General features: G+C 41.2%; 2 protein-coding genes across 8 annotated transcripts in view; one reads left to right on the forward strand and one right to left on the reverse strand.

Moving 5' to 3' along the window:
- tmpoa (thymopoietin a) overlaps window positions 1-26,791 on the forward strand; it is a 39,015-nt gene that overhangs the window by 9,361 nt on the left and 2,863 nt on the right. The window contains exons 2-7 of one of the 7 annotated variants that reach the window (XM_067474410.1): window positions 11,821-11,938; window positions 16,343-16,492; window positions 16,867-16,994; window positions 18,282-18,368; window positions 19,960-20,010; window positions 20,143-20,325. In XM_067474410.1, the coding sequence (XP_067330511.1) occupies window positions 11,821-11,938; window positions 16,343-16,492; window positions 16,867-16,994; window positions 18,282-18,368; window positions 19,960-20,010; window positions 20,143-20,325 (717 nt within the window). The remainder of the gene's footprint in view (window positions 1-11,820; window positions 11,939-16,342; window positions 16,493-16,866; window positions 16,995-18,281; window positions 18,369-19,959; window positions 20,011-20,142; window positions 20,326-26,791) is intronic. The other 6 variants (XM_067474413.1, XM_067474412.1, XM_067474415.1 and 3 more) reach the window with 6 other exon arrangements.
- On the reverse strand, window positions 111-6,677 carry LOC137098802 (uncharacterized). The gene is made up of 2 exons (XM_067475419.1): window positions 525-6,677; window positions 111-235 (listed from the first exon to the last, which is right to left on the reverse strand). Exon 1 carries the CDS (start codon window positions 5,587-5,589, stop codon window positions 709-711), a length of 4,881 nt encoding a protein of 1,626 aa, XP_067331520.1. The 5' UTR covers window positions 5,590-6,677; the 3' UTR covers window positions 111-235; window positions 525-708.

Here is a 26,791-nt window from a genome sequence, read left to right on the forward strand (position 1 = left end):
GAAACAGTTTTTGACTATCGGTCCTGATTGTTGATCTAAGGGGATGGATTGATCAAATACAACACTGAGATTCCTGAGGCTTGACTGAACAGAGGAGCCCAAAGAACCAAGATATTCTGTCCTCACTAGTGTGGAGAGTTGCGTCTAGCTTGACAGATAGCTAACAGGTCCCTTCAGTAAACACTCAGCAGGTAGTTTTTGAGTTTTGAACTTTACTGAAGAAAGCACTGTGAAACTGCAATACAAAATAAATACGTGTTACAAATAGTTTCATTTTTACATACATGTAAAGTCATTAAAAGATATGAATTAAGCTGATTACAAATCAGAACGTATAACAGAAGTGCACTAAGCGGGTAACGTTAACGAAATTAGCCCGATGCTAATATACATGGAAAAGTCCATAGACATGCTACGCAATTAGCATCGTGACGTTTTATCGAACTAACAAATAAATTACAAACTAAACCATCTTAAGACATACATATGATATGAGTGTTAACTTTAACATACTCGGTACTTACAGACATATGTTCTTTAGGGACTGATGGAAAAGTTAGAAAGAAAAATTGTCTGCTCACTGCTGAACTAATCTTTTGAACTTCCGGGTTCACAGTCAACTACGGTAAGCCAGATAAGACAAAACACGCAACCCATTCTCTACATATGAGTGGCAGCACACTCCCCGTCTGGTATAATTTTATACCACTATGTACCTTTAACCAATAACACACATTCTGAGATGGGTCTTATGTACACCCTTGGTGTACCTCCCTTGACCACCCTTACTTCCACCTTCCGGACTCTATTGTCTTGTCCAGGAAAAGTATTCACAATTAGTCCAACGGGCCATTCATTTCTTTTAGCCTGGCTGTCTTTCAGAAGTACAACATCCCCTATTTCCAGGTTAGGTCCGACTGCCTGCCATTTCCTCCTTGGCTGAAGTGTAGCAAGGTATTCCTGACGCCATCGTTTCCAAAATGAATTAGCAAGGCATTGTACTTGCTTCCATTGTTTTCTATGGAGCTCGTTGGGTTCAAATACTCCAGGAGGTGCAGATACCAGCTCAGTTTTCTGCGTGAAAATTGAACCAGGAGTTAGCAAATCTGGTTGCTCTGGATCTGTTGAAATTGGAACTAATGGGCGACCATTCATTATAGCAGAGACTTCTGCCATAAGCGTAGTAAGAACTTCATGTGATAGGCTGGGTGTGTGCACCTTAAGTAGCATAGCATCTAAGATGCGTCGAGCAACTCCTATCATTCTTTCCCATACTCCCCCCATATGAGACGAGTGGGGAGGATTAAACTTCCAAGTACATCCTTCGTCCTTGAAGTAAGACTGAAGTTCTGGATCTTCTGCAGCAAACTGTAACTCCTTGCAGGCACCAACAAAGTTTGTTCCACGATCTGACTGGAAAAGCTTTACTGGTCCTCTAATTGCCACAAACCTTCTCAGAGCATTAATGAAGCTTGACGTTGAAAGGGACTCTATCACTTCAATATGCACTGCTCTTGTGACCAAACAAGTGAACATAACAGCCCAGCGTTTGTTCTCCGACGCACCACTCCTTGTACGACGAACACAGATATTCCATGGTCCAAACACATCTAATCCTACATGTGTGAAAGGAGGGGCTTGGGTAAGACGATCAGCGGGCATGTCAGACATTCTCTGTTGCTCCATCTTTCCTCTTAGTCTCCGGCAAGTCACGCACTTGTGTATGACACTTGACACTAGTCTTTTTCCTCCAAGAATCCACAGCCCTGCAGACCTAATTGCTCCTTCTGTGATATGTCTACCTTGATGAGCGACCTGTTCATGGTAGAACTGAACCAGTAAAAGGGCTACATGGTAATTTTTTGGAATGACTATAGGATGTCTTTGTTCCCAAGGGATTTCTGCAGAAGACAATCTTCCACCTATCCTTATCAAACCCTCTGAATCTAGGATGACGCTGAGGCTCCTAAGAGGACTGTGCTCAGGTACAAGCTCTCCTTTGGATAGACTTTTAAGTTCTTCCTTAAACTCCTCCTCCTGCACACTCCGAATGATTATGTTTTTTGCCTGTTTTAACTCGTCTAATTTTTTCATATCTTTTTCGGGAGCTTTCAATGAGGATCTGATTTTCTGGATGAGTTTGGCTACTCCGTGGATAAGAAGCCTCCATCTGGAGAAGCGTTTAAACCTGTGTGATCCAAGCTGTGTGGTCCCAACTTTTGTAGTGAATGTTGTAATCAGTGGACGTAGCTCAACATCTGAGGCTGGTTCAACAAGCTCAAATGAGTCTGGCTGAGGTGGTGCATCTTCACTGACTTTCTTTAAAAAGTCTGGCCCAGTCAACCAGCTGGTACTGCAAAGAAGAGAGACTGGCACCGGTCGTGTACCATGATCTGCAGGGTTGTGTTGTGTGTTAACAAAGTACCACTGTGTTGGATTAGTTGACTTCCTGATGCGTGCTACTCTGTTGGCAACATACACATAGAACCTTCGACTAGTGTTGTTTATGTAACCTAAAACAACTTTGCTGTCAGTGTAGTATTTTACTTCATGGATTTCAATATCAAGTTCTTCCAGCAGTGTGTCAGCCAACTCAACTGCAAGCACGGCAGCGCATAGCTCTAGACGTGGGACAGTATGAGGCTGACGTGGAGCTAATTTGGACTTCCCCATGCAGAATCCTACATGAACTTGTCCCTCCTCATCAAAAGCCCTGAGGTAGGCCACAGCAGATACTGCTAGTGTAGAAGCATCTGCAAAGACACACAGCTCTCTCCGTAGTGTAGTATGCAGAGACGTGTGAATGTACTGCCTTGGAATCTGGAGCTTCTCGAGGTCTACTAATGAGGTTTGCCATGCTCTCCACTGTGTTTCTTTGTCAGCTGGTAATGGTGCATCCCAATCACAGTTTTCAGAACACAGTTCTCTGATTAGAGCCTTGCCTTGCATAGTGATAGGTGCTGCAAATCCCAAAGGATCATATAAGCTGTTGACAGTTGAAAGAACGCCCCTTCTTGTGAATGGCTTTTCTTCTCGGGAGACAAGGAAGGTGAAGCTGTCCTTTTGCAAATTCCAGTTGAGCCCTAAACTCCGCTGCAGAGGTAAAGGGTCTGCACCTAGGTCAAGGTCTTTTAGCTCCTTAGCCCATTCCTGTGAGGGGAATGCCTTCATTACCTCGGGACTGTTGGAAGCTATTTTGTGGAGACAAATGTTTGAGTCTGCTAACATCTGTCTTGTTTCGTTCAGAACACGAATGGCTTCAGCATCACTGGAGAATGAGGTTAATCCATCATCAACATAAAAGTTTCTTAGGACAAACTGTTTTGCCTCCTTACTATATTCATCTTGTCTTTCCAGAGCAGCTCCTTTTAGGCCGTATATAGCAATGGCAGGAGAAGGGCTGTTGCCGAACACATGAACTGTCATGCGGTACTCTCTGATGGGTTTTTCAGGATCATTATCTTCAAACCATAAGAAACGCAAAAAGTCCCGGTGATCCTCACGAACAGTGAAACAATAGAACATCTGTTGTATGTCTGCTGTTACAGCGACTGGTTCCTTGCGAAAACGAATGAGGACCCCAAGAAGCGTATTGTTCAAATCTGGGCCACTCAGTAGAACACTGTTCAGGGAGATGCCCTCATGGGTAGCACTTGAGTCAAATACTACACGTATCTGACCTGGTTTGCGAGGATGATAAACACCAAAGATTGGTAAATACCAACACTCTTTTTCCTTGTTGAGTGGTGGAGCTGGTTCTGCATGACCTAAATCAAAGATTTTCTTCATGAATGCGAAGAAATGTTGGTTCATTTCTGGTCTTTTGTTGAGCATACGGCACAGTGTTGTGAAACGCTTCACTGCTTGGTCTCGATTGTTTGGGAGTCGGTGTCTTGGTGACCTGAAGGGTAAAGGGGCTGTCCAGCTGTTTGCCTCATTCACAAACATCTCCTTGTCCAGAATATCCAGAAAGACTTTCTCGTCCACAGAGATGGTAGGTATATCATCATGCGGTGTTCTCCTGAACAATTCCTCGCCAAGGCTATCAGTTTCATCAGATTTAATAATGTCGGTAATGTTAAGAGTACGAGTGTACAATGCTGGTGTATTTACCTCTTCTTTAACGTGTAGACCGTTATTACAGGGTTCAAAGAGAGATGTACGGCCATTGTTCAACACACAGGTCTTGTACACGTTGACATTAGCTGGCACATGAGCTCCTCCTAGACAGACTTCTCCTATTATTACCCAGCCAAGATCAAGGCGCTGGGCATATGGGGCGTTGTGCGGCCCGTTACAGTGTTCTCTGACTTTGTGGACTCTTAATATGTCTCTGCCGAGCAAGATAAGGATAGCTGCATTTTCATCAATAGCTGGTATCTTGTCTGCTACCTGTTTGAGATGAGCATAGTGTCCAGCAACTTCGGGTGTTGGGATTTCTGACCTATCATCTGGTAACATATCGCACTCAATCAATGTGGGTAGAGGAATACTGACTTTGCCATCTAATGACTCCACAATAAAATTGTTAGCTCGCCTCCCTGCGGTCTTCACAACTCCTGAACAGGTTTTCAACGTATACACAGCTGCATCTGTCTTGATGCCGAAAAGCTCAAAGAATTCAGTCTTTGCCAGGGACTTATTACTCTGCTCATCAAAAACCACATAGGTTTTGACAGACTTTTCTTTCTGCCCAGATGGGTATATTTTGACCAGACAGATCTTGGCACAGGATCTTGAACTTTTTACACTTCCGCAAACATCAGTGCATTTTGATATCACTGCTGGAGAGAGGTTTTCTGCATGCTCCCCGCCCTGAATCTCTAGGGCTGCGGAGATCTCTGATTTCCATGGTGCTGGCCCTGGATGTAAAGCTGTTAGATGCTGACGGCTGTTGCACTCTCTGCACTGTACATTCTCATTGCAATTTTTGGCCATGTGGTTAGTAGAGGAACAGCATTTATAGCAGATGTTCTTTTCTTTGAGAAAGGTTTTCCTCTCATCTAACGATTTGCTTCTGAAGCCACGACATTTCCTTAAGGGATGTGGTTTGTTGTGCAGTGGACATTGTTTGTCAGGATCCATCACACTTTTGTCTGAGTTGTTGTAGTTTGCATCAGAACTCGTTGAGACTTCTGTTTTTCTGACAGACACTGAAGCTCTAAAATTAGACTTATAGGGTTTTTCCATTCTGGGTGGATTCATACCACCAGTGAGTAATGGTGTGAAGCTTGGATCATTGAGAGTCTTAGCTTGGTTACACACAAATTTCACAAAAACAGAGAATGGTGGGTAAGCAGAATGGTGTTCATCTTTGTAGCGTGCTGCAAAAGAGATCCATCTCCCATGTAGGTGATGTGGGAGTTTCTGAACTATAGGATTAATGCCCCGAGATGTGTCCAGGTAATTAAGACCAGGTAAGAATCCATCTGTACGAGTTGCATCGAGTTCCATTAAGATGTCTCCTAAGTCCCCAAGTCTGTGATTTTCTCTGGTTGTGATCTTTGGAAATTCATCTACCTTATTTAGAAGGGCATTTTCTATTGCTTCTGGTGACCCATAGCATTCTTGTAGTCTTTGCCACACCATGCTGACCCCTGATGATGCGTTGTGAATACACACCGCCCTTATCCTCTTTGCTTGCTCAGAAGATTTGGGTCCCAGCCATTTACAGAGAAGATCAAGCTCTTCCCTTGGTGTCAAATTCAAATCTTCAGTGGAACTGAGAAAAGATGTCTTCCAGGCCCAGTAATTCTCTGGCTTATCATCAAATGTTAGTAGTCCAGAACTTACCAACTCTCGACGTATTAAATACTTGGCTAAGTCGATTGTAGCAGATTAATTGGTCTCATTAGTTCTGGGTGTTGGTTGTGGAGGTGACTGTCTGGGGTGAAAGTCTGCATTGTATGGTAGTGGTTTGTACTCACAAGTAGATGGACTTCTGTGATATTGAGGCAGGTCGGTGTTCCTGGATAAGCTTTGTTCTTGTGGAATATTAGGAGAGTTAGGAACGTTGTGGTTGGATGCATGCAACCCTGGTAACTCACCAGAGTTATATTCTCTGATCTCCTTTGACTGTGTGTTATCCTTCCTCACGTCGTACATTGTGCTTTCACCATTGTCCATCTGAATCTGATGCGAAGGGTATATTAAGGGATGTGCTAACTTAGTAGCTTGGTGAACGTCTGCCAATGAGCCAGTGGTTGCGTCCCTAGCATCGTCCTTTTTTATGTTTTGATAATCCACGTCTTCGAAGTCGTATTTAGCAGCTGCTTCCAGTACTTCAGCTTCTGCGATAGCTGCTGCTGCTGCTCTTTCTAGCCGCAGTGCGTGTAAGTTGGCATTAAGTTCTGCTGTCTTCCTGGTAGCTTCTGCTGTAGCCTTTTGTTTTTCTTCTTCTATATAAGCTTGGGTTTTAATTAAGTCAGCTTCTTTTTGAGCAAATGATGCTTGTGTTCGTGCAGATTCTGCTTTAGCACGTGCCTGCGCTGCTATTAAACTAGCTGAGGTACGTTGACTGGAACGTGAGGTGCTTGAGCACTGTGATCGTGTTTCCAGCATTTCTTCCGTGTCATCCATATTGGCAAATAGTTACTGGATGCTGCTATACTTGTCTAAGAATGTTGTTTTTCTGTGTTAACTCTTCTTAGGCTGCCCGTAGACATATGTCTTTTCACTATTCTGTCCTCACTAGTGTGGAGAGTTGCGTCTAGCTTGACAGATAGCTAACAGGTCCCTTCAGTAAACACTCAGCAGGTAGTTTTTGAGTTCTGAACTTTACTGAAGAAAGCACTGTGAAACTGCAATACAAAATAAATACGTGTTACAAATAGTTTCATTTTTACATACATGTAAAGTCATTAAAAGATATGAATTAAGCTGATTACAAATCAGAACGTATAACAGAAGTGCACTAAGCGGGTAACGTTAACGAAATTAGCCCGATGCTAACATACATGGAAAAGTCCATAGACATGCTACGCAATTAGCATCGTGACGTTTTATCGAACTAACAAATAAATTACAAACTAAACCATCTTAAGACATACATATGATACGAGTGTTAACTTTAACATACTCGGTACTTACAGACATATGTTCTTTAGGGACTGATGGAAAAGTTAGAAAGAAAAATTGTCTGCTCACTGCTGAACTAATCTTTTGAACTTCCGGGTTCACAGTCAACTACGGTAAGCCAGATAAGACAAAACACGCAACCCATTCTCTACATATGAGTGGCAGCACACAAGATGTTGCCTGATCTGTGGAATTTTCTTATCTGGGGCAATGATCAAATTTTCTATGTTTTTTGGATTTAGTTGAAGGTAGTTACTGCCCAAACAATTCTTAATACAAGACAGACATTCCAACAAGCTAGACAACAAGTGAAACTCAGACTCCCTGAAAGAACAAGGCATAGTGTCAGACATGATCTGGTTTCTATCAGTAAGATATGATGAAAACCACTGAAGTACAGACCCAGACAAACCAATAACATTTTGGAGACAATTTAGCAAAATTCTATGGTCAACTGTATAAAACACTGAGGTTAGATCCAGTAAAACCCACACTGTGTACTAGCAGTCTGTCAGCATCAAAATGTCACTTGACACTTTAAGAAGGGCTGTCTCTGTTGAGTGCACTTTGCGGAAACCTGATTGAAACTTGTCCAAGATTTGATGATGATACAGATAAGTGGATAGTTGTTGGGCTACCACTTTTTTAAAACTTTAGGACATGAAAGGCAGTTTAGATATGGGCCTGTAGTTTATAGGGTCCGAAGGATCCAGGTTTGGCTTTTTAAGAATGGGTTTCACTACAGCTTGTTTTAAAAAGGAGGGGATAACGGGGGGCGTTATGCATGGTGGCAAAAGAACACAGCGTTCCAAAAACACACTTCCTACCCACAGTAAAATTTGGGGGAGGTTCCATCATGCTGTGGAGCTGTAGGCCGAGTGCCGGTACTGGGAATCTGGTTAAAGTTGAGGGTCGCATGGATTCCACTCAATATCAGCAGATTCTTGAGAATAATGACAAAGTTGCACAACAAGACAATGACCCAAAACACTGCTCAAAATCTAATCGGGCATTTATGCAGAGGAACAAGTACAATGTTCTGGAAGGGCCATCCCAGTCCCCAGACCTGAATGTCGTTGAACAACATGGGGTGATTTGAAGCACGCTGTCCATGTTCGGCAACTATCAAACCTAACTGAACTGGAGATGTTTTGTAAGGAGGAATGTTTCGAAATACATTCATGCAGAATACAGACACTTATTACATGCTTATAGGAAGCATCTAGAGGCTGTTATTTCTGCTAAAGGAGGCTCCACTAAATATTGATGTGATTTTTCTGTTAGGGTGCCCAAATTTATACACTTGTCTAATTTCGTTTTTATGCATGTTGCGCATTTTCTGTTAATCCAATAAACCTCATTTCATTACTTCTGCCCCTTGTCTGGGACTGTCGAGTTGGAAAAGCTCGGCTATAGTGTAGATCGTAGAGAGGTGATGTGACTACGACTGCACCATGTCCCGACAACCTGCCGTAGGCACTGCTCTACCTGTTCCGGTCCGGCCCTACTCGGGGTAAACGTAGATGCCCGGTATCTCCTCAATCTCGTCTGGACACCCGCTCTGGAGCCTCGCTTTTTCTCCTGCTACGGCCCCTTAGACAGCAGAAGGCAGAAGGAGAGAGGCCATCTGTAAGGCTGGATATCGAATTTTGATACCTCTATGGCACTGCATTTATACCAAATTTTGATACCTAAACCAAGGACCAACCAGCTAAATGATCTGCATATTCATCAGAAAGTTAGAGGACGTGAATGTAAAAATGTGGTTGGGCATGCAGGTGCAACTCAAAGTAGGAATACAAATTGATTCTCAGTATTGTATTTTATTAGCACTTCAAGTAAGCTGTAAGTGGGACCTATACCCATACATGTTCTTATTTAAATAGTTTCTAAATTCTTAGTTATTTTAATACGACTTAAGAGGGATGTCTCAATATTGATACCAGCATCAGGTTATCTCTTCCGATACTACCCTTGTGTATCGAACACTTTAAGAAAACATCCCCTGATACTGCATCCGATATCTGATTAACTGATTAACATTGCTGCAGTGTTGTCGGTCCAGGGGAGGTCCTCTGTGATGTGCACACCCAGGAACTTGGTGCTGCTCACCCTCTCCACATTAGCACCGTTGATGGTTAGAGGAGCATGCTGAATGTGCACTCTCCTGAAGTCAACAGCAATCTCCTTCGTCTTCACCACATTCAGAGAGAGATTGTTGTCACTGCCCCACCTGCCAAGGCATCTCACCTCGCTCCTGTAGTTTGTCTCATCTTTGTTGCTACTGAGACCACCATAGTCGTGTCATCCGCAAACTTAATAAAGAGGTTGGAGTTGTGAGATGGCGAGCAGTCATGGGTCAGCAGAGTGAAGAGAAAGGGGCCCAGAATACATCCTTGTGGGACCCCAGTGTTCAGTGGGATGGTGCTGGATGTGTTACTGCCGACCAGTACTGCCTGAGGTCTTCCAGTTAGAAAGTCCAACAGCCAGTTGCACAGCGAAGTGTTGAGCCCCAGCTGGACCAGTTTGTGAATGAGCTGTTGAGGGATGATAGTGTTGAATGCTGAACTGAAGTCTACGAATGGCATTCTGACGTATGAGTCATTTTTGTCTAGATGTGTGAGTGCTGAGTGGACAGCAGTTACCACGGCATCCTCGGTCGAGTGGTTGGACTGATATGCAAACTAGAAGGGAGGCGGTGAGGGCAGACTTGATATGTTGCATGACTAGCCGTTCAAAGGACTTCATGATAATAGGAGTAAGTGCAACTGGACGGTAGTCTTTGATGCAGGATGGAGACGGCTTCTTCTGGACTGGAATGATGACGGTAGCTTTGAAGCATGTGGGTACAACAGCCTGACAAAGAGAGATGTTGAAAATGTCTGTGAAGACGCTGGTGAGTTCTGCTGCACAGTCTCTCAATACACGCCCAGAAATGTTGTCAGGACCCGGAGCTTTGCGTGCATTGATCCTGCTGAAGGATCTCCTCACACTGTCTGGGGTCAGCGTCAACATCTGGTCACCGGGAGGAGGTGGAGTCTTCTGTGCAGCGGAGCTGTTTTGGTTTTTTGAAGCGAGTGAAGAAGGCGTTCAACACGTTCAGCAGAGAGATGTTGCTGTCACAGATCAGCGGTGGGGGTCTGTAGTTCGTAATGGTCTGTATCCCCTGCCACAGGCTCAGAGTGTCTCTGCTGTTGCTGAATTGATGGGCTATCCTCCTGGAGTTCAGTCTCTTAGCCTCTCTGATGCCACGGGACAGGTTGGCCCTGGCTGTTCCCATGCATGCCATGCATGTCAGACAGATCATGCTGCCATGCATGTCAGTTTGGCTTTCAATTATTATTGTGTTTTACAAAAAATGTTTTTGTGCAGCAGCTTTCTCCCAGTAAAATCCTGCAGCATAAAGACTGGATTAACTTTTATTGTGAAATCAAGTGTTGAGCTCAGCAGCTCCTGCTCACCTGATGACATTCACTTTATGTTAAACCTTCCTGTTCCTTTACGTTAAACCAGGATCTATTTGGCTCTCAAACAGATCCTAGTGCTTTTTGAGGTGTTGACCTTGACCCCAACTGAAATGTATGACCAAGTGGGCTGTACACACTCCTATGCATATAGAGCAGATTTAAAAATACTCAGTACAGAATAATGTATGCAATGATCCCACGATGGTGGAACGCGCTACCAAATTCTGCACGCTCAGCAAATTATCAGCAATTCTGCATGCTCATTCCAAATATTTCAAATACTGCTGAAAACAGAAAAAAAAAAAAACTTCCTTTCTGCTCTTTATTGTACTTGCAGCTCATAAAATGTAAACACTTTTCTGATACGACTTTTCTTTGATGTTTTCTCTTTTACTTGTACCTCACTTGTAATTCGCTTTTGATAAAGGGCGTCTGCTAAATGTAAAAATGTAAATGTATTCAATCCTTGTACCTGTGTGTTTTTTTGATAACACTTGAGCAAACATGTTACTAGCATCACTGCACACTTTTAGATGTTAAGATTTACTCCAGCACAGTGTTATTTGGAGAGACATGGCAGCAGATTGTTCATTCACATCAGGGCTTAGTAAAATAAATTGTAGATGCATACTTCTACTTTACTAAGGGACAGGACATCTCTGGCAGTGAGCAAAGGAGGGGACACAGCTTCATTTCAGAGGCCACTGGCTTTAGACACACTGTAATTTCCTGTGTGTGCTTGAGAGATGCACTGCAACGGTCTAGTGTGTTGCTTACAATCTGCACATCAAATGCCTGCGGTGTCAGCTGCTTATTTGCCACTCTTTCTCTCAAGCACACATCTGAAGAAACGCACTCTTCCAAATCGTGTCTGTGAGCTTGAGTGCAACTTTTTCACTTTGGCCATGTTCAATTGTAGAATTGTCTTGAGTAACTATAGGTGTACTTTTCCAATGTTTCTATCACTAATTGCTGGTTGAATGTAGCTGAGACCAGCGTTATGTGTGTGATTTATGAAAATGGTGGATAGGCTTCTATAGCTGAACATTTACATTCAGTCTTTGGAAAAGACAGTCAGTTTAAATGCACAATCTCACAGAAGGGTATCTGCAGGTTAACATGCAGTCACAGGCCACAGTCATAAACACAACTGTGTGTGGTCTGACACTTCTGTTGTCATTATTTTAATGATTACAAGTTTCAGGACAACAATCAGTTAGTCTGTGAGCTGACTTTCATCACTCAGCTGATGATTTGTCCTGTCCTGTTTCAACAGAAAGCCACCAGGAAGACAGACCGAATTCAGCCAGATGAGGTGGATGTGACTGTGCTGACTGACCAGGGCCTGAGGGATGAGCTGCTCAAGCACGGAGTGGATGTGGGGCCAATTGTGGGTGAGTGCTCACATTACTAGCAGGTAAAGACAGAGGTGACATCGGCCCTTTTTGTACAGACACACAGGGGAGTGGAGCATTGGTGCCACACGCTGTACACAGGTGATAGAATTCAAATGTTAGCTAATAGCACGCCATGTTTAACTCTTTCTGGGAGTTGTCAGAATGTGGTGTTCCGGTAGTTTAACATAGGAAGGCACATGTACAGTATATATAAATTCTGGTATTAAAAAAATAAATAAAATAAAAGCCCAGGTTTCAATGATCCATCATCACAAGCCAACAGTAATCCTTGGAAACACCTTAAGTTAAATCTGCTTTGCCTTGGTATGTGTTTTGGGCTTGAGTCCAACACATGCCTCCAGATAAGTCTAATAAACAGTGTCAAATGTCTTACCTACCAATCAAATTAATTGCAAATAGTTTCATAAAGAAAAAGCTACGCTGTCAGTGTCAAGCTACTGTCAATGTAAAGTAGCAGTAGAAGATCCAGTTTGTTGTATTGAAAGGTTTTTATTAATTAACATTCTGATGAATTTATAGATGGTAAACCATCTATCGTTTCAACATCTAATAAAAAGAGAAGCAGAAAAGCTTTTCACTCTCATGTGCTAGTACAGGTGCTGGTCAAATAATTTGAATATCTTCACAAAGTTGATTTGTTTTAGTAATTCCATTCAAGAAGTGCAACTTGTATAATGTATACATTAATTCCAGACAGACTGATATATGTCGAGTGTTTATTTATTTTAATTTTGATGATTATAACTGACAACTAATGAAAACCCCAAATTCAGTGTCTCAGAAAATTAAAATATTACTTAAGACCAATACATAGAAAGGATTTTTCCACACTCTAATCAGCTAATTAACTCAAAACACCTGCAAAGGCCTCTAATTGGTGTCTCAGTCTAGTTCTGTAAGCTATACAATCATGGGGAAGACTGCTGATTTGACAGTTGTCCAAAAGACGACCATTGATACCTTGCACAAGGACAGCAGGACATTGCAAAAGAGACTGGCTGTTCACAGAGCTCTGTGTCCGAGCACCTTAATAGAGAGGTGAAGGGAAGGAAAAAATGTGGTAGAAAAAAAGTGTACCAGCAATAGGGATAACCGCACCCTGGAGAGAATTGTGAAATGAAACCCATTCAACAATGTGGGGGAGATTCATAAAGAGTGGACTACGGCTGGAGTCACTACAATTACCATGCAAGACATGGGTTTCAGCTGTCGCATTCCTTGTGTCAAGCCACTCTTGAAGAAAAGACAGCGTCAGAAGCGTCACACCTAAAGACAAAAAGGACTGGACTGCTGCTGTGCCCGTAGAAAATCTATGGGGCATTGTGAAGAGGAAGATGTAATATGCCAGATCCGACAAAGCAGAAGATCTGAAGGCTACTATCAGAGCAACTTGGTCTCTCATAACACCTGAGCAGTGCCACAGACTGATCGACTCCATGCCACACGCATTCCTGCAGTAATTCAGGCAAAAGGAGCCCCCACTAAGTATTGAGTGCTGTACATGCTCATACTTTTCATGTTCATACTTTTCAGTTGGCCAAGATCCTTTCTTTGTATTGGTCTTAAGTAATATTCAAATTTTCTGAGATAGTGAATTTGGGGTTTTTATTAGTTGTCAGTTATAATCTTCAAAATTAAAAGAAATAAACACTTGAAATATATCAGTCTGTGTGGAATGAATGTATAACACATGTTATAACACAATTTACTAAATAAAAAAAAAAACATCTATAAACTTAAGTCTCTGCTTAAAGTTCCAGTCAGATTCAAAACATTAAAAATGCCTTGAATTCAAACCATCAGCAGATTTTTCAATTACCTTCACAGAACCTTTTTATCACTGCACACCTCTATCTTATTGGTAAGCTTTGTGCTCCTGTAAAGTGTTTTCTAATCTAAAACCTCACAAAAAAATTAGGCAACTTTCTCACTGATGATACCTCAACCCCAGAAAGCTTGAGGATCATACTGAGAGGAGGTAGCAACAATTTATTTTTATCTGCACTGCAACCTAGATAGTCATCAAGTTTCAATCGACTCGTCTTTTTGTATGACTTTTACAGGACAAACTAAATAGTCAGAATGTCTCAGAATTACAAAAAAATCTAATCAAAATTATCAGGAATTACACTAATCAATCATTACTCTTCTATAAGTGTTTACCACTACAACATCTTTGGCTCTTTAGTTATTTATACATAATATTAAATTTTTTATTTTTTTTTTTTTGTGGGGGGGCAGTGGTTCGGTTGGTAGAGTTGCCGCCAGCCTACCAAACAAAGGGTCAGAGGTTTGCGACCCGCTTTTTCCGACCACATGTCAAAGTGTCCCCAGGCAAAATAATGAACACCACACATTTGTGATATTACTGCATTGGCTTGTATTAAATGGTAAATGGTCTGCACTTATTGTAAATAGCAATTTTCTACCTTATTGGTACCCAAAGAGCTTTACACTGTTTCTCATTTACCCATTCACAATAACACACATTGATGGGGCAACTGCTATGCAGTTGGCCTACACTCACTGGAAGCTCCTAAGTTGGGGTTCAGTGTCTTGCTTAAGGATATTCAATATGTGACCGGAGGAGCTGGGGATCGAACCAACATTTCTGGGATTCGTGGACGACTGCCGTACCTCCTGAGGCATAGTTTCCCACATAGTTTTAGTACTGTACTGGTAACGTTAGCATTTTGACACAAATATGTTGCTGTGCTGGTTTTACTGTGCAGGAGCGCTAGTTTGTTAAGGCATTTCATTCTTTAACATGTTTTACTGCAGCTATCTTGCCCTTCAGGTGTCATGGTCCTGCTAATTTTAAAATAGTCCATGGATTAATTGTTAGAAAACTTGTTGTTAGTGGCAGCCCTATTTTAGTTTGGTGAATGGTCTTTAAACTCTCTCTGACTCTAGGCAAAGTAGTATTGGTGTACAAAGTATTGTGTGTGTGTGTGACCATTAATTGCTTTTTGTGTCCATTAGATTTTTTTTAAAAATGTGTTTAAGCTTACTACAGAGGATCATGCACAAGCTCCCCTGCTAGGGGGAAGGTGGTACGGGTTTCAATCCCCAGGTGGCTGCAGCTTTGCTTTGTCGACTTTGCATGTTCTCCCCGTGCTTTTGTCTGTTTCCTCTGGGTACTCTGGTTTCCTTGGTGACTCTAATTTGCGCGTAGGTGTGAGGGTAGATGTTATATTCTGTTTGCGTTGGGCCTCAGAATGGAGACATGTCCAGGGTTGACCCCACTTCTCAGCCTATATCAGCTGGTATAGGCTTCAGCTCACTCACGACCCTTAACAGGAAAAGCAGGTACCAATAAAAAAAGGGTTAATGAGTGTTTAGAAACACGTAACTTATTTTATTATTGTGAAAATCCACTAAATTTCCATGCATGATCATCATGCACAGGAGGCTGAATTCTCCTAACATTGTCTGGAGTGCTCACATGTAACAGGAAAACTTGGTGAAATAATTCATTCATTTCAACTGCAAAATCACAGACTGTGTGTCCCTAAATCTACAGTATATAAAATAAAGACTGGCCCCGACAATAATCATTGGGGGGTTTTTTTGTTTGTTTTTGGGTTTTTTTCCCGTCCTTTCGGCTTATCGCGTGAGTTCTGGGTCGCCACAGCGAGTCATTGTCCGCATGTTGATTTTGCACAGTCTTTACGTCCCTTCCTGACGCAACCATCCCCAATTTCTACCGGGCTTGGACCGGCACTGCACAGCTGGGGATGGGAATGGGGGAAAAAATTTAATTCATGTATCATTACTTATTTCAGTGTTTTTATTAATTTTCTCCAAAAAAAAAAAAAGTTTGATAAAGTATGTACTGCAGGGCATTATTCCCAAAACAAAAAATAGGGCAGTCTTAACTGGTAATTTGTGTTTTACAGACTTACAGACGTAAAGTCTCTCCACATTTAATTAAAGCAAGAGCTTGTTCCATTCAAGTCAAAGAAATGTGATGCAATCTACATTTAGTAATTCGACAAAATAAATAGCAAAATAAAATTTAAATCACTTTTAGAGTAACAAAATCTAGCAGTTCATTAAAAGGTGCTTAAATACTGCTTAAAATACTTCCATGCTAGACACAACCATCTTACTTCCTACTTGTTATGCGTTGATGCGTTTACATATTTGAGTACATTGGCCAGTCCCCCTGCCATACCCCTCTACAGACTTTTTTTTTTACATTCATTCATTCGTTTATTTATTTAATGGCCAGCATGATCACAGTCATCTGATGCAGATTACTTTAAAATGTCAAAGATGGGTTTACTACAAGTTTCTAGTTGAGAAGTTACCATTAGTCTCATTCAGGTGGCACTGCAAAGGTTTACTCGAGGTTCTCTCCTCTACTCGTTCTACCAGCATCCAGCCGGAAACTGTATGAGCGAAAGCTGCAGAAGCTGCTGGATGATGGTCCTGCACGGCCACCGCTGCCACAGTTGGTTCTCACTGAAATCCAAGGCAACCACAACATCAACTGTGAATCAGAGCTCTACAGTGACAAGGAGGATGGTAAGTTGTCAGTCTTAAGCAGTCAGACTGACTGTATGTAAAGCTGTGTAGCAGATTATACTACATGTAGGTGAGATTTTAATTACCCAAGGTGTATTGTTCTATTTAGTATGAAACTAAGGTTTTAAACTGATGCAGCTGTGTCTCTGGTTCTTGGATCAGCCAATGAACCAACCAATACGGTTGGTTCCTATCCAATAAAATTGGTTCATCTTTACACTCTTAATTTTCACTGTACCTAAATGACCTTACATGAAATGACAGCAATGACTGCCTGCAGGTAAGCAATGAATATAAAATTGAGTTATGCCTTGAAAATGATTAGCATTAATTTAAAATAACGATTTGTTCTCATTTGTACTTGGTTTTATCAGAAGTGACATCAGTTACAGTGCCTGAACCTGTGGTAGAGCCTGAACCAGTTCCAGTGGTGGAGAGAGCGGTAAGGAGCCGAGGGAAGACGCCAGTCACCAGTCGCCACCACAGCACCCAGCCGCAAATGGTAAGAACCAGTAAGCACCGGGTGTACAAACTTCAAAATTTTTAAATTACCTCACTTGGCAGTTTGTAGAAATGTGCCTAGTTTCTGTTGCCAAATTATGTTTGTGCCACTGTTGTTTCTCCTATGCTGGTAATATGTTGGTGACAGTGTGTCATTACAGTGTTAGCTGCTCCGTGCACTCAGTGCTTTAGACTTTAGACTACACTTTATCCATTCATCTGTAATGGCTGCTCCTTACCTCGTCCTTCTGATAACTTCCATTCAACAGTCCTTACAATATGTTATTGTAGTCAGAAAAAACAGTTTTTAAGCCATTTTGAGACTATGCCAGAAAGGATTAAGGCAGTTCTAAGGGTTAAAAGAGGTCTAACCTGATATGAGCAAGGTGTACCTAATCCTTACAAATGTTACTGAAGTCATAAAAACCCACTTCACTAAGTTTAATACAATAGAAACACTCGACCGCTACGTGCGAGATATGTAAATAGTGTGATTGTGAGCAGCTCCTCCTGCTGTTCACAAAGTGAGCATACACTTTTTGAGCTGAGGTCTTAAAATAAAATAATATAAAATACATATGGGTGACTGTGGTGCAGGGACGTAGAGCGGTCATCCACCAATCCCGCAGTTGTTGGTGTGATTAATCCCCGCCTCCTCCGGTCACATGTCGGAAGTGTCCTTGAGGAAGACACTGAACCCCAACTTAGTTGCCCCCGGTGAGTGTTGGCCAGCTGCTCCCCATAGGTGTGTGAGTGATTGTGAGTGCGAATGATTGAATAAGAAGCAATGTAAAGCGCTTTGAGTGCCAATAGGTATATGAGCACTATATAAGTGCTTACCATTTATTATTATAAGTTACCATTTATTATATTATACCATCTACATTAGAGCCTGTAAAAAAACTATAATTTTTATACTATATAGTATAAAAACAGTACTATAATCCACACATTTACAAAAGTGGCAACAGCAAGTGTTTGACATTTTTATTGATTAAATGACTTAATCTGTATTTCTTCTGTTGATCAACCAGCTGATGTATCAGTTGTTTGGGTTATTGTATATTGACAGCACCCCAGGTACCTGTTTGCAGTTTGTTTACTTCAGGCTCTATTATTTTGTGTGTATGAAATGGTAAATGATCATGTGTCGATACAAATATTCTTGTATAATGTGATATTCTATGTCACCTGTTCTTTACATATAAGCACAAAGTAAGAAATCTGTAAAGTGGGGGGAAAAGCAGCCTGACATGGTGATAGATTTATGTATCTGCCATGTCTTTAGAAAGAACTGTTGATGGATGAGGAAGAAAAAGATGAAGAGCCCATGCTGAGTGTAAAGCGCAGATCCAGGAAATTATCACATAGAATGGTGAATACTGTCCACCCCCCACCACACTCCCATCTCTGCACAGAAACATTGGAACTGGTTAAACCTACTGGTGTACAACTCTGCACACACTCCACATGCACAGTTTTATCACTTTCTCTTCTAGTCAGGAATCTCTGTCCACGTGAAGAGGAGCGTGTAGGTTGAAACAGAGCATTGTACAGAGCCTCTTTGACTTTGGTTACATTTTAGAATGTATTTATTTATTCCTCAAAGACAATGATAACATTATTTTATATTTTAGCTTTTACTCTAGCTGTTGCTAACTTTTTTAATTAGAGCTAGCTTGTCAAAATCTAGAACTTGTCCAACCTGATAGGAAAGTTCTTGTGTCCTACTGTGATAACTACAGCCTAGATGTGATGTCAACAATAATATAACTGCAGAAGATAAAGTAGAGATTGCTCTGTTCAGAGTTGATAAAAGTTGTCTTTATCTTGTGGTATCTGTCCACGCAGATGGTACCTGAGGATCTCAAACCTGTATTCAACCTTGCTTGTGCTGAACCTTACTCCTCTTTGTCCAGAACTGCTCAGGTAGCCCTAGGTGGTGGTAGCCTGTTTGTTCTTTGAGGGATATATAATTGCAAATTGCACCTGAGGGTGGACAAATGTAGACAAATTGTATGTATTATCCACATGGCTTGTCACAGTTGGGTTATATTTCACTTATTTCACATTTGTTTTTGGCCTTGCACAGCAACTAAGAACTTTTGGGCTGTTGGGTGCTTTGCATTTTCCTGTGTAACCCCTTGGTTCCATTTGTGGATAAATGTCAGGTTTGTTTCATGTGTTGATGTGGTTTCCCCAAGAGTCCAGGAGGGGAAACTCTTTCCCATAATGTGGGGCACAAATGGAAGATTGATTCAAAGATGGCCACCCAAAATGGAGCACCTGGAAGCCCTTGCTGGAAGGTGCCCTCACCATATAATTTTTGGGAGGGGGGGTTTAACTTTAGAATTTTAGTTCTAACCTCACAAAAGCTGACCTTAAATTACTCTACTTTGTTTGAACAAATTACCAAATAACTTATTTTCCTACTTACAGTCTCACTGGACAACAACCAGAGTAGATTAAACAAAGGTGCATTTTGGAGTTAAGTACTGATGTGGTTTATCACTGACTGATTATAAATCAGTTTATCAATTAAATATGTTTCTTAAGTATTTGTCCAAACTTAACAAGTGAAGTGCAAGGACTTTGTTAAAAGTGAGAAAACAGTTTAAACTCCATTTGTAGATGTTTTTTTTTTACTTTGACAGTACACACGGATTCACTTTTGGCACATCAACAGTGATTATGTTGGTCTCTGGTAACGGTACACTCACAGCACTGAATGAGGTATACTAGTGTTGTAAACAGCATCAGAAATACACACGGCACTGCTTAAATATGTGTTGTTGTTTTTTAAAAGCATTTTTCCTAACCAGTGTAGACATCTCTAACATAATGGAACAGAACCCACTTCAGTTTAAATTAACAGGTTAAAACTGCAGGCGATATAGACCTGATGATCTCATTCTGATTTCTGATGGATTTTGATTTCATCTTGTGTATTTGTGTTGGTTTTTCAGCAACCTGAGCCAGCAGTAAGACAGAGTGCAGCACTGACACCAGAGTTCAGGGTGTGTAAACTGTAGTACTAATTTAATATCTCTATTCATTTATAAATTAAGATTAATAGAAAGTGTTTCAGTTGTCATTGTTTTCGGTTTTTTTTAACATGCACATCTAATTTAGACTGTGTCTTGTTAAAGTCAAAGATTCTACTTGAAGAACTAATTCTACGGGGAGCTGCCAAGTCTTCATTCCCTTTGGTTGGCCCCACCACGGTCGACCCAGTCACCTTTAGCCCCATCTCACCCATTAAGAGTCAGGAATCCCACTGGACTGTGTTAGACCCAACAGGATTAAAGCAACGGGGTGTCTTTGCAAAAGGGGTACAGTTCCAGTTCTACATCTGTGGTGGCTGCTTTTTCTTCTTTTTTTTTTGTTCCTCACTTCTGCTTCTCGGTGACACTTGTATCTTATCAGTGCATTGTCTTTAGTAAGGGCAGGGAAATAAAGTACCAACTCGGATTCTCTGGTGTACCTGTGTAAGAGTGGGGCGACGCGTCAACATAATCAATTTTTAAAAATACGCCAATTTTATGAAATGTGCGACAATGCGTTGTAAGTTGGGCTAGAAATTAAAGGTACACAAAGATTCAGTATTTAACTAGAGCATGAAAATATGATTATTTGTGTAATGACATCATAATATTTGAATTCTTTAAAACACCACTGAGGTTAACGAATAAGATAACAAACTTGTGGACCAGCCTCTTCTGCTCAGGTAAAGTCCAAGTTATTCGAACCGACAACGTGTTCGTTCAGTACTGGCGCTTCATAAATTAAAGATCTATAAGAAGAAATTATCAAAACACAAAAACATTAACTTACATCCACCTAAAGCTGGAAGTTATACAAACCGACTGTTTAACCTAATGTGTTACAGGTTCTGGTGGACACTGTAACCTTCACATTCCCAACCCAGACAGGGCCCTGTAGCTCTTAGCAGAGAGTCCGTATCAGCAACAGAAAGAAGGACATGGATCAGTGATAGAAACTGATTTCATGTTCATTTTTCTTAAACTTCACCTAGCTTCAATTTTATTAAGGAGATACAGAGTTTGTGTGGTGACTTTGCAGTTGTAGACATAGATGATTGAATTCCCACTCAATTGTAAGTTTATTAGGCTCAAACTAAGTCAGTGTAATCCAACAGTCCTGGAGTAAATAGACTCCTTCATGAAGGTAATAATAGTTTGTGTTCAAACTCCAGAGTTAATTCAATTGCGGACGCTGTTTTTTGTGCTGCTGTTGAACTGTATTGAAGACATGAGTTTTTCTTTTGTAGCTAGTATTTACTGATATGCTTAATGGGGTCGTATGAGCCAACGGGAATTGTCTCTGTACTATTTTAGTTTTTCTATAGTCACCGTGTCTTGAAGGTTAGTTAAATTCTAGGTGAATGTTTTTTGTACAAGTGCACCAATGACTTCATTGATGACATCCCATAACTGCGTTTAAAATTTGCCTAACCAGTTCAAGAAAACAATGTTTGTTTGGGCAGTTTTTTGAGCTAAGGGAATGAAGAGCAACAAGGTATTAGTAGAAAGTTCAGTGTGTAGCTGTGGAGGTACATGTTTTATGGATTTAATTTGTCGAACTTGCTCTGGAATTATTTGTGGAACATTTTCTGTGGAATAATTCTATAAATGTTAAGTATTTTATCATACATTGACCTCTGGAGTAGATAATTGTTGGACCACCGGACACCAGTAAGCCTGCCTCTACATTAGTAAGAAACCATATCTACATGGATTAAACACGTGGATTAACATTCGGTGTAAATAATAGAAGAGGAAGTTGATCCAGCTATAGTAGAACAACGACAGGGATAAGCAAGTCTGATAAATACAAGAAAGGCTAAATTAGGCGAGCTAACAGGGAAAAAAGAACAACTTAGTTTAATGGATGATGATTGCTGCGTGGAGGTGGTGGAGGTGGTCCAAACTGATGAACTTTCAACAAACTGTTTGGTGAATATATGATATAAATATCTCTGTTAAAGAAGTACTCAGAAAATCAGAAAAAGAAATGAAAAGTGATCAGCAATGCTGGTTTGAGCCAAAGCCAAATTAATTCAGTAAATTTGGTGAGTGTTGCTCGTTGGATTAAAGAAGCACATCGGCACATAAAGGAAGCAAATAGGGCAAGTGAGGTTGTAAGTTCTGAAGGTAGTGTCCTCTAGGAGATCCGTAAAATCCAGAACGCTCTGTAGCATTTTTGGCTTCATCTCTATGCCTTAAGGTTGAACTAGAAAGGGCAGCTTTATTAGCTAAGGCTGAGGCATTAAGCCAAAAACACACTCTAGAGGAACAAGAAGTTAAGCTCACGTATATGATGCAATATTAACAGACATGCATTCATCCTCACCTCAGTATAAAATCTGTACATTTTCTGGCCTTCTAACACTCAGTCTTTGGGTTAGACAAATGTCAGGTGGTCAATCATTTATACTGCACTGAAACATTTACCATATATTACTTAAAAATATTTTGGGCTTTAGATCTTGCAGAAATATGAAGATATGGTGTTGGGTGGCTCAAAGAGCAGCAAAGACTATTCTAAATCAAATCAGACACAGACAACAAATGCAAGGGGTAACAACGTACCTGTTATTGCTGTTACCAGTGCTGCTAAACCGTGAAGAAGCAAGCGATGAACCTAATATGAGGTATTCCATTGCTAAATCTAGTGGGAGTGTAAGGGCAGAAACATACCACTGTGGTTCCCAAGCAAGTGCTGTTAGCCAGCTGCCAGGTTCAGAAAGTCAGCCAGCTTTGCTCATGGTAATGTAGTGCCAGAATGACATGACCGAATTTCTGGTTAAACACTAAAGGTTGTCTACTCTACCTCCTCAATATATTCCCAACTTTAGTGGAGATCTTCTGGTCTATAGACTCTTCGTCAGAGCATTTAAACAAGGGGTGGAGAGTAAAACAAAGATTGACAAGTTTTTTCACATGGAACCGTACCTAGGAAACTAAAAAGTCAAGAGACTTTTAAAGGAGCATTATGGCAATGAATATAAGATCTCTGTAGCCTAAATGGATGAGGCCTTATCCATTTGGAAAACAATTAAAGCTTATGATAGTAAAGCCAACATGTGTGCTATTGTTTCCAAGCTTCCATACAGGTTGAGAAAGTAGTGGAGGAATGTGGCCTATGACACTCAGGCGTAAGGCTACATTTAAAGAACTAGTGGAGTTTATAAACAAACAAACCAGGGTTGCACTACAATCTTTATTTTGGGGTATGAGGGACAAACCCAAAGAACAAAGTGTCCTTCAACTATAAAGAGCTTCACCGCCACTGCAATGCAAATAAATATTTACATTTAGTCATTTAGGAGATGCTTTTATCCAAAGCGACTTACAAGTAAGGTACAAGGCTAGAAAAAATCTAAGTCAAGGAGAAAACATCAAAGCAAAGTCCTATCACAGGGGTCTCAGACGCGAGGGCAGGGGGGGGCAATTGCGGCCCGCGAGACGATATTTTGTGACCCACAGGATGATATGATATATGATATGATATAAGGCTTCTGGGGGCGAGCCTTGTAACATCACATAGCCGCCATAGAATGACCAATTACTGTGTTTGAAATGAGCATGTTTGACTTCGAGCTGGACGAAGTCAATGTTACCAGCATTAATGACCAACACCAATGTTCCATTGAGGGGAGTGGACCTCCGATGGGGCCACTCAGCCAGCTCCCGCCTGACGTCCCACTTTGGAGTCAGGCTGGGGCCTCATCAGGGGCTTACCCGCCTCGGTTATATAGTCAATAAAACATCAGTGTTGGCTAAGACGTACCACCGATTCAATGAGGTTATTATAGAAAATAAAAGCCAGTAAATCCCATTGTTTGTATATAATAAATAAATAATGGTGTCCCACTGTCCCAGGTGATAATGAACAGCCCGGTATCCTGGTACTTTCTACCATCTACAAATGGTATGATATTCATGTCATCATGAAAAACACGATCCCTTCTTCTTTAATGTGGAAGATGCCCTTCCTGTGCTTCAAATGGAGGTCACTGATCTGCAGTGCAACTCTGACCTCAAAGCCAAGTTTAGGGAAGTGAGTGGAAAAGCAGACAAGCAGACCCCCAAGCAGACCAAAAAGTCAAAAGGCCTTTTTGGGAGCACATATTAGTGCGAAAAGTTTTTCTCTAACTTGAACTTCAATAAGTCCAAGTACAGGTCCAGACTTACTGACGATCATCTTCAAGCTATACTGAAGGTCTTAACTGCTTCCTCCCTCAAGCCAAATGGGGCTCGGCTATGTGAGAGGGAGCGCTGCCAGGTCTAGATACTGTAGGTTGAGTAGGATAAAGACAGAAGACTTACCTGTGGCTTTTGCAGCTCAAAAAGATTCCACAACAGTCAGGAGTGCAGTTTCTGAAGTGACCCCTCTTGAAGCCAGACTGGTTGAAATCGAGGAAGTTAGTCTTGGAAAGAAAGTCTGAGAGTTGATTGAAGACTATTCGTTCCATTGTCTTAACCAGAAATGGAAGAAGGGAGACAGGTCGGTATTCTCCACAAGTGAGGGGTCAAGAGAAGGCTTTGGCAGTGGGGTAATCTGGGCCTGCTTGAATGAGGTCGGAAAAGGGCCTGATGTAAGATGTGTTGATGATTTGTGTAGAAGCTGGTGTTAATGTGGGTGCAACTGCTGGAAGGACAATGGAAGGGATCGGCTCCAGAGAGCAGGTGGTTGGATGATTAGAGAGGAGGAGGGTGGATACATCCTCATCAGTCAGAGTGGAAAATAAGGAGAGCGATGCAGTGTTGGAAGAAGTCAGCTGGATGTCATCATCTGGAGGAGAGCAATTTGAGCTAATGGAGAAGCCGGCAAAGTGGAAGTGGGTATATGAGTTATCTGAAAGTGGAGAACAGATTTCTGCTGTCTGTGGTGTTGCTGAGCTTCTCCTGGTATTCAGTCTTTGCCCTGGTGACACAGAGAAAAAATTGGTGGAGAGTGCAGGCGGGGTGGCCTTGTTCTGTAAATTCTTGAATAAAGTCAGCCTTGTTCACTGCAGACTGCCAGTTCCACAGGGTAAAAGTAAAAGAGGCTGCTGACAAAGTGGTCTGGGTGAGGCTGCGCAGGTGGGAAACTTGTCATCTTCTAGTAGGGTGCTATGTTCTGTGTCTGCAGAGGAGAAAAGGGATCTGCTGAAAACGTGGTAAAACAAAGAAAAAGGCTTTATGGAGTAGAAAGGGTTAATGGGAAGAAAGAGAAGGAGTAAAGGAAGTTAGAAATAAAGTGCGTTTCGATGTCATCACTCTGTGGACTCGTGCAGGTAGACTCGCTGGTCTTCACACAAGGAGGCTTCAAAACCAGGGCTGATGCTTCAGCTGACGCTCCAGCCCAACAGGTGCCTTATATTTGCTCTTATATATGGAAACCGCCTCCTCGTTGAAACCAAACTAATTTGTTTGCCTTTGTTAAGGTCAAGGGTGTGAACACTCGGTGAAGCTCGGTGGACAGATGAAACTACCACCCACAACAGACCAAATATCCACTTCACCAGAAGAGCTAAACTCCCTGCCTACAGTTCTTAACACTATTTAAAACAGACTAAATCAGCAGACTCGAGAAATGACCGAAACTCAGCTACCTTTCAAACAGCACTTTACTTATTTGGTGCTGGTCCAAAAGGATATCAACATCACCAGCTAAGTTATAGGATAGTTTTTGTTGTTATTTCATAAGTAATTTAGTAATTGTTTCCAATGTTAAGTTAGTAATTGTTTTTAATATTGGAGAACAATTAGGGCTCGGAGGGTATGTATGAGCCAATGGGAGTTTTTTGTTTGTTTACTATTGTTCTTTGTCTATAGAATTGTGTCTTGAAAGGTTAGATAAATTAAGGATGTATGTACAAGTATACATAAAATGCCTTTGACTACTGGTTGGGCAAACTGGTTAGAGAAAGAATGTTTGAGCACCTTTTGAGCTAATGGAGGGGAGAGCAGCAGGGTAGTAGTGGAAAGTTTAGTGTGTAGCTGTGGAGGTACATTTCTTACTGTGTTCTGTGGATTTAATTTGTTGAACGTGCTCTGGAAATATTTGTGTAACTTTTTCTGTGGAATAATTCAATAAATGTTTTGGAGATGAGTTTTATCATGAAACGACCTCTGGAGTGGATAATTGTTGGACCACCGGACACGAGTAAGCCTGCATCTACAGGGGTTTAGAAAATAACAGGGTTTTTTTTTTCTTATTTTTTTCATAACTTGCAGTTGACAGCCAATTAATCACTCCTAATATCAGATTTTATATATTATGTAACAATTTTTTTTTATGCTCACCTTCCAGCTCTGCAGATATAGGTACAGAATCAGGTTAAAGTTGGAAGTGGGTTATTTATCTTAAAGCAAAGCACAATGTCAGCATTTAGCTGCTGTATCCTAAAACAGAGCTGAATAGACTAAAAAATAAGATAATTGTGGCTATGAATGTTGTATTATTATTATTAGATTTTTGCTGCCTTGTACCTCATTTGTAAGTCGCTTTGCATAAAAGCGTCTGCTAAATGACTAAATGTAAATGTAATGTAAATGTATTATTATATTAATTAAAAAGTAAAAGAGCTTAAGATAAATCAGCAGAAAAACACCAGCTTCGTGTCTCCTTGCACTCCTCTGAGGACACAGAACTAATTGTACATGTCCACACTGTCAAAGTGTGTGTTAGTGAGACAGGTACACTGCTACAGGTGGAGACTGTGCTCTGTGTCACACACATGGTTTTTCAGTAAACCGCATTAAAGTGGTCACATGGTGTGAGGTGTGT

Source organism: Channa argus, chromosome 14 (genome assembly GCF_033026475.1).
Source record: "Channa argus isolate prfri chromosome 14, Channa argus male v1.0, whole genome shotgun sequence".
Classification (NCBI taxonomy): Eukaryota; Metazoa; Chordata; class Actinopteri; order Anabantiformes; family Channidae; genus Channa; species Channa argus.

Excerpts from the sequence above, each read along its gene's own strand:
- LOC137098802 (XM_067475419.1), bottom strand. The coding sequence starts at position 5,589 with ATGGTGTGGCAAAGACTACAAGAATGCTATGGGTCACCAGAAGCAATA.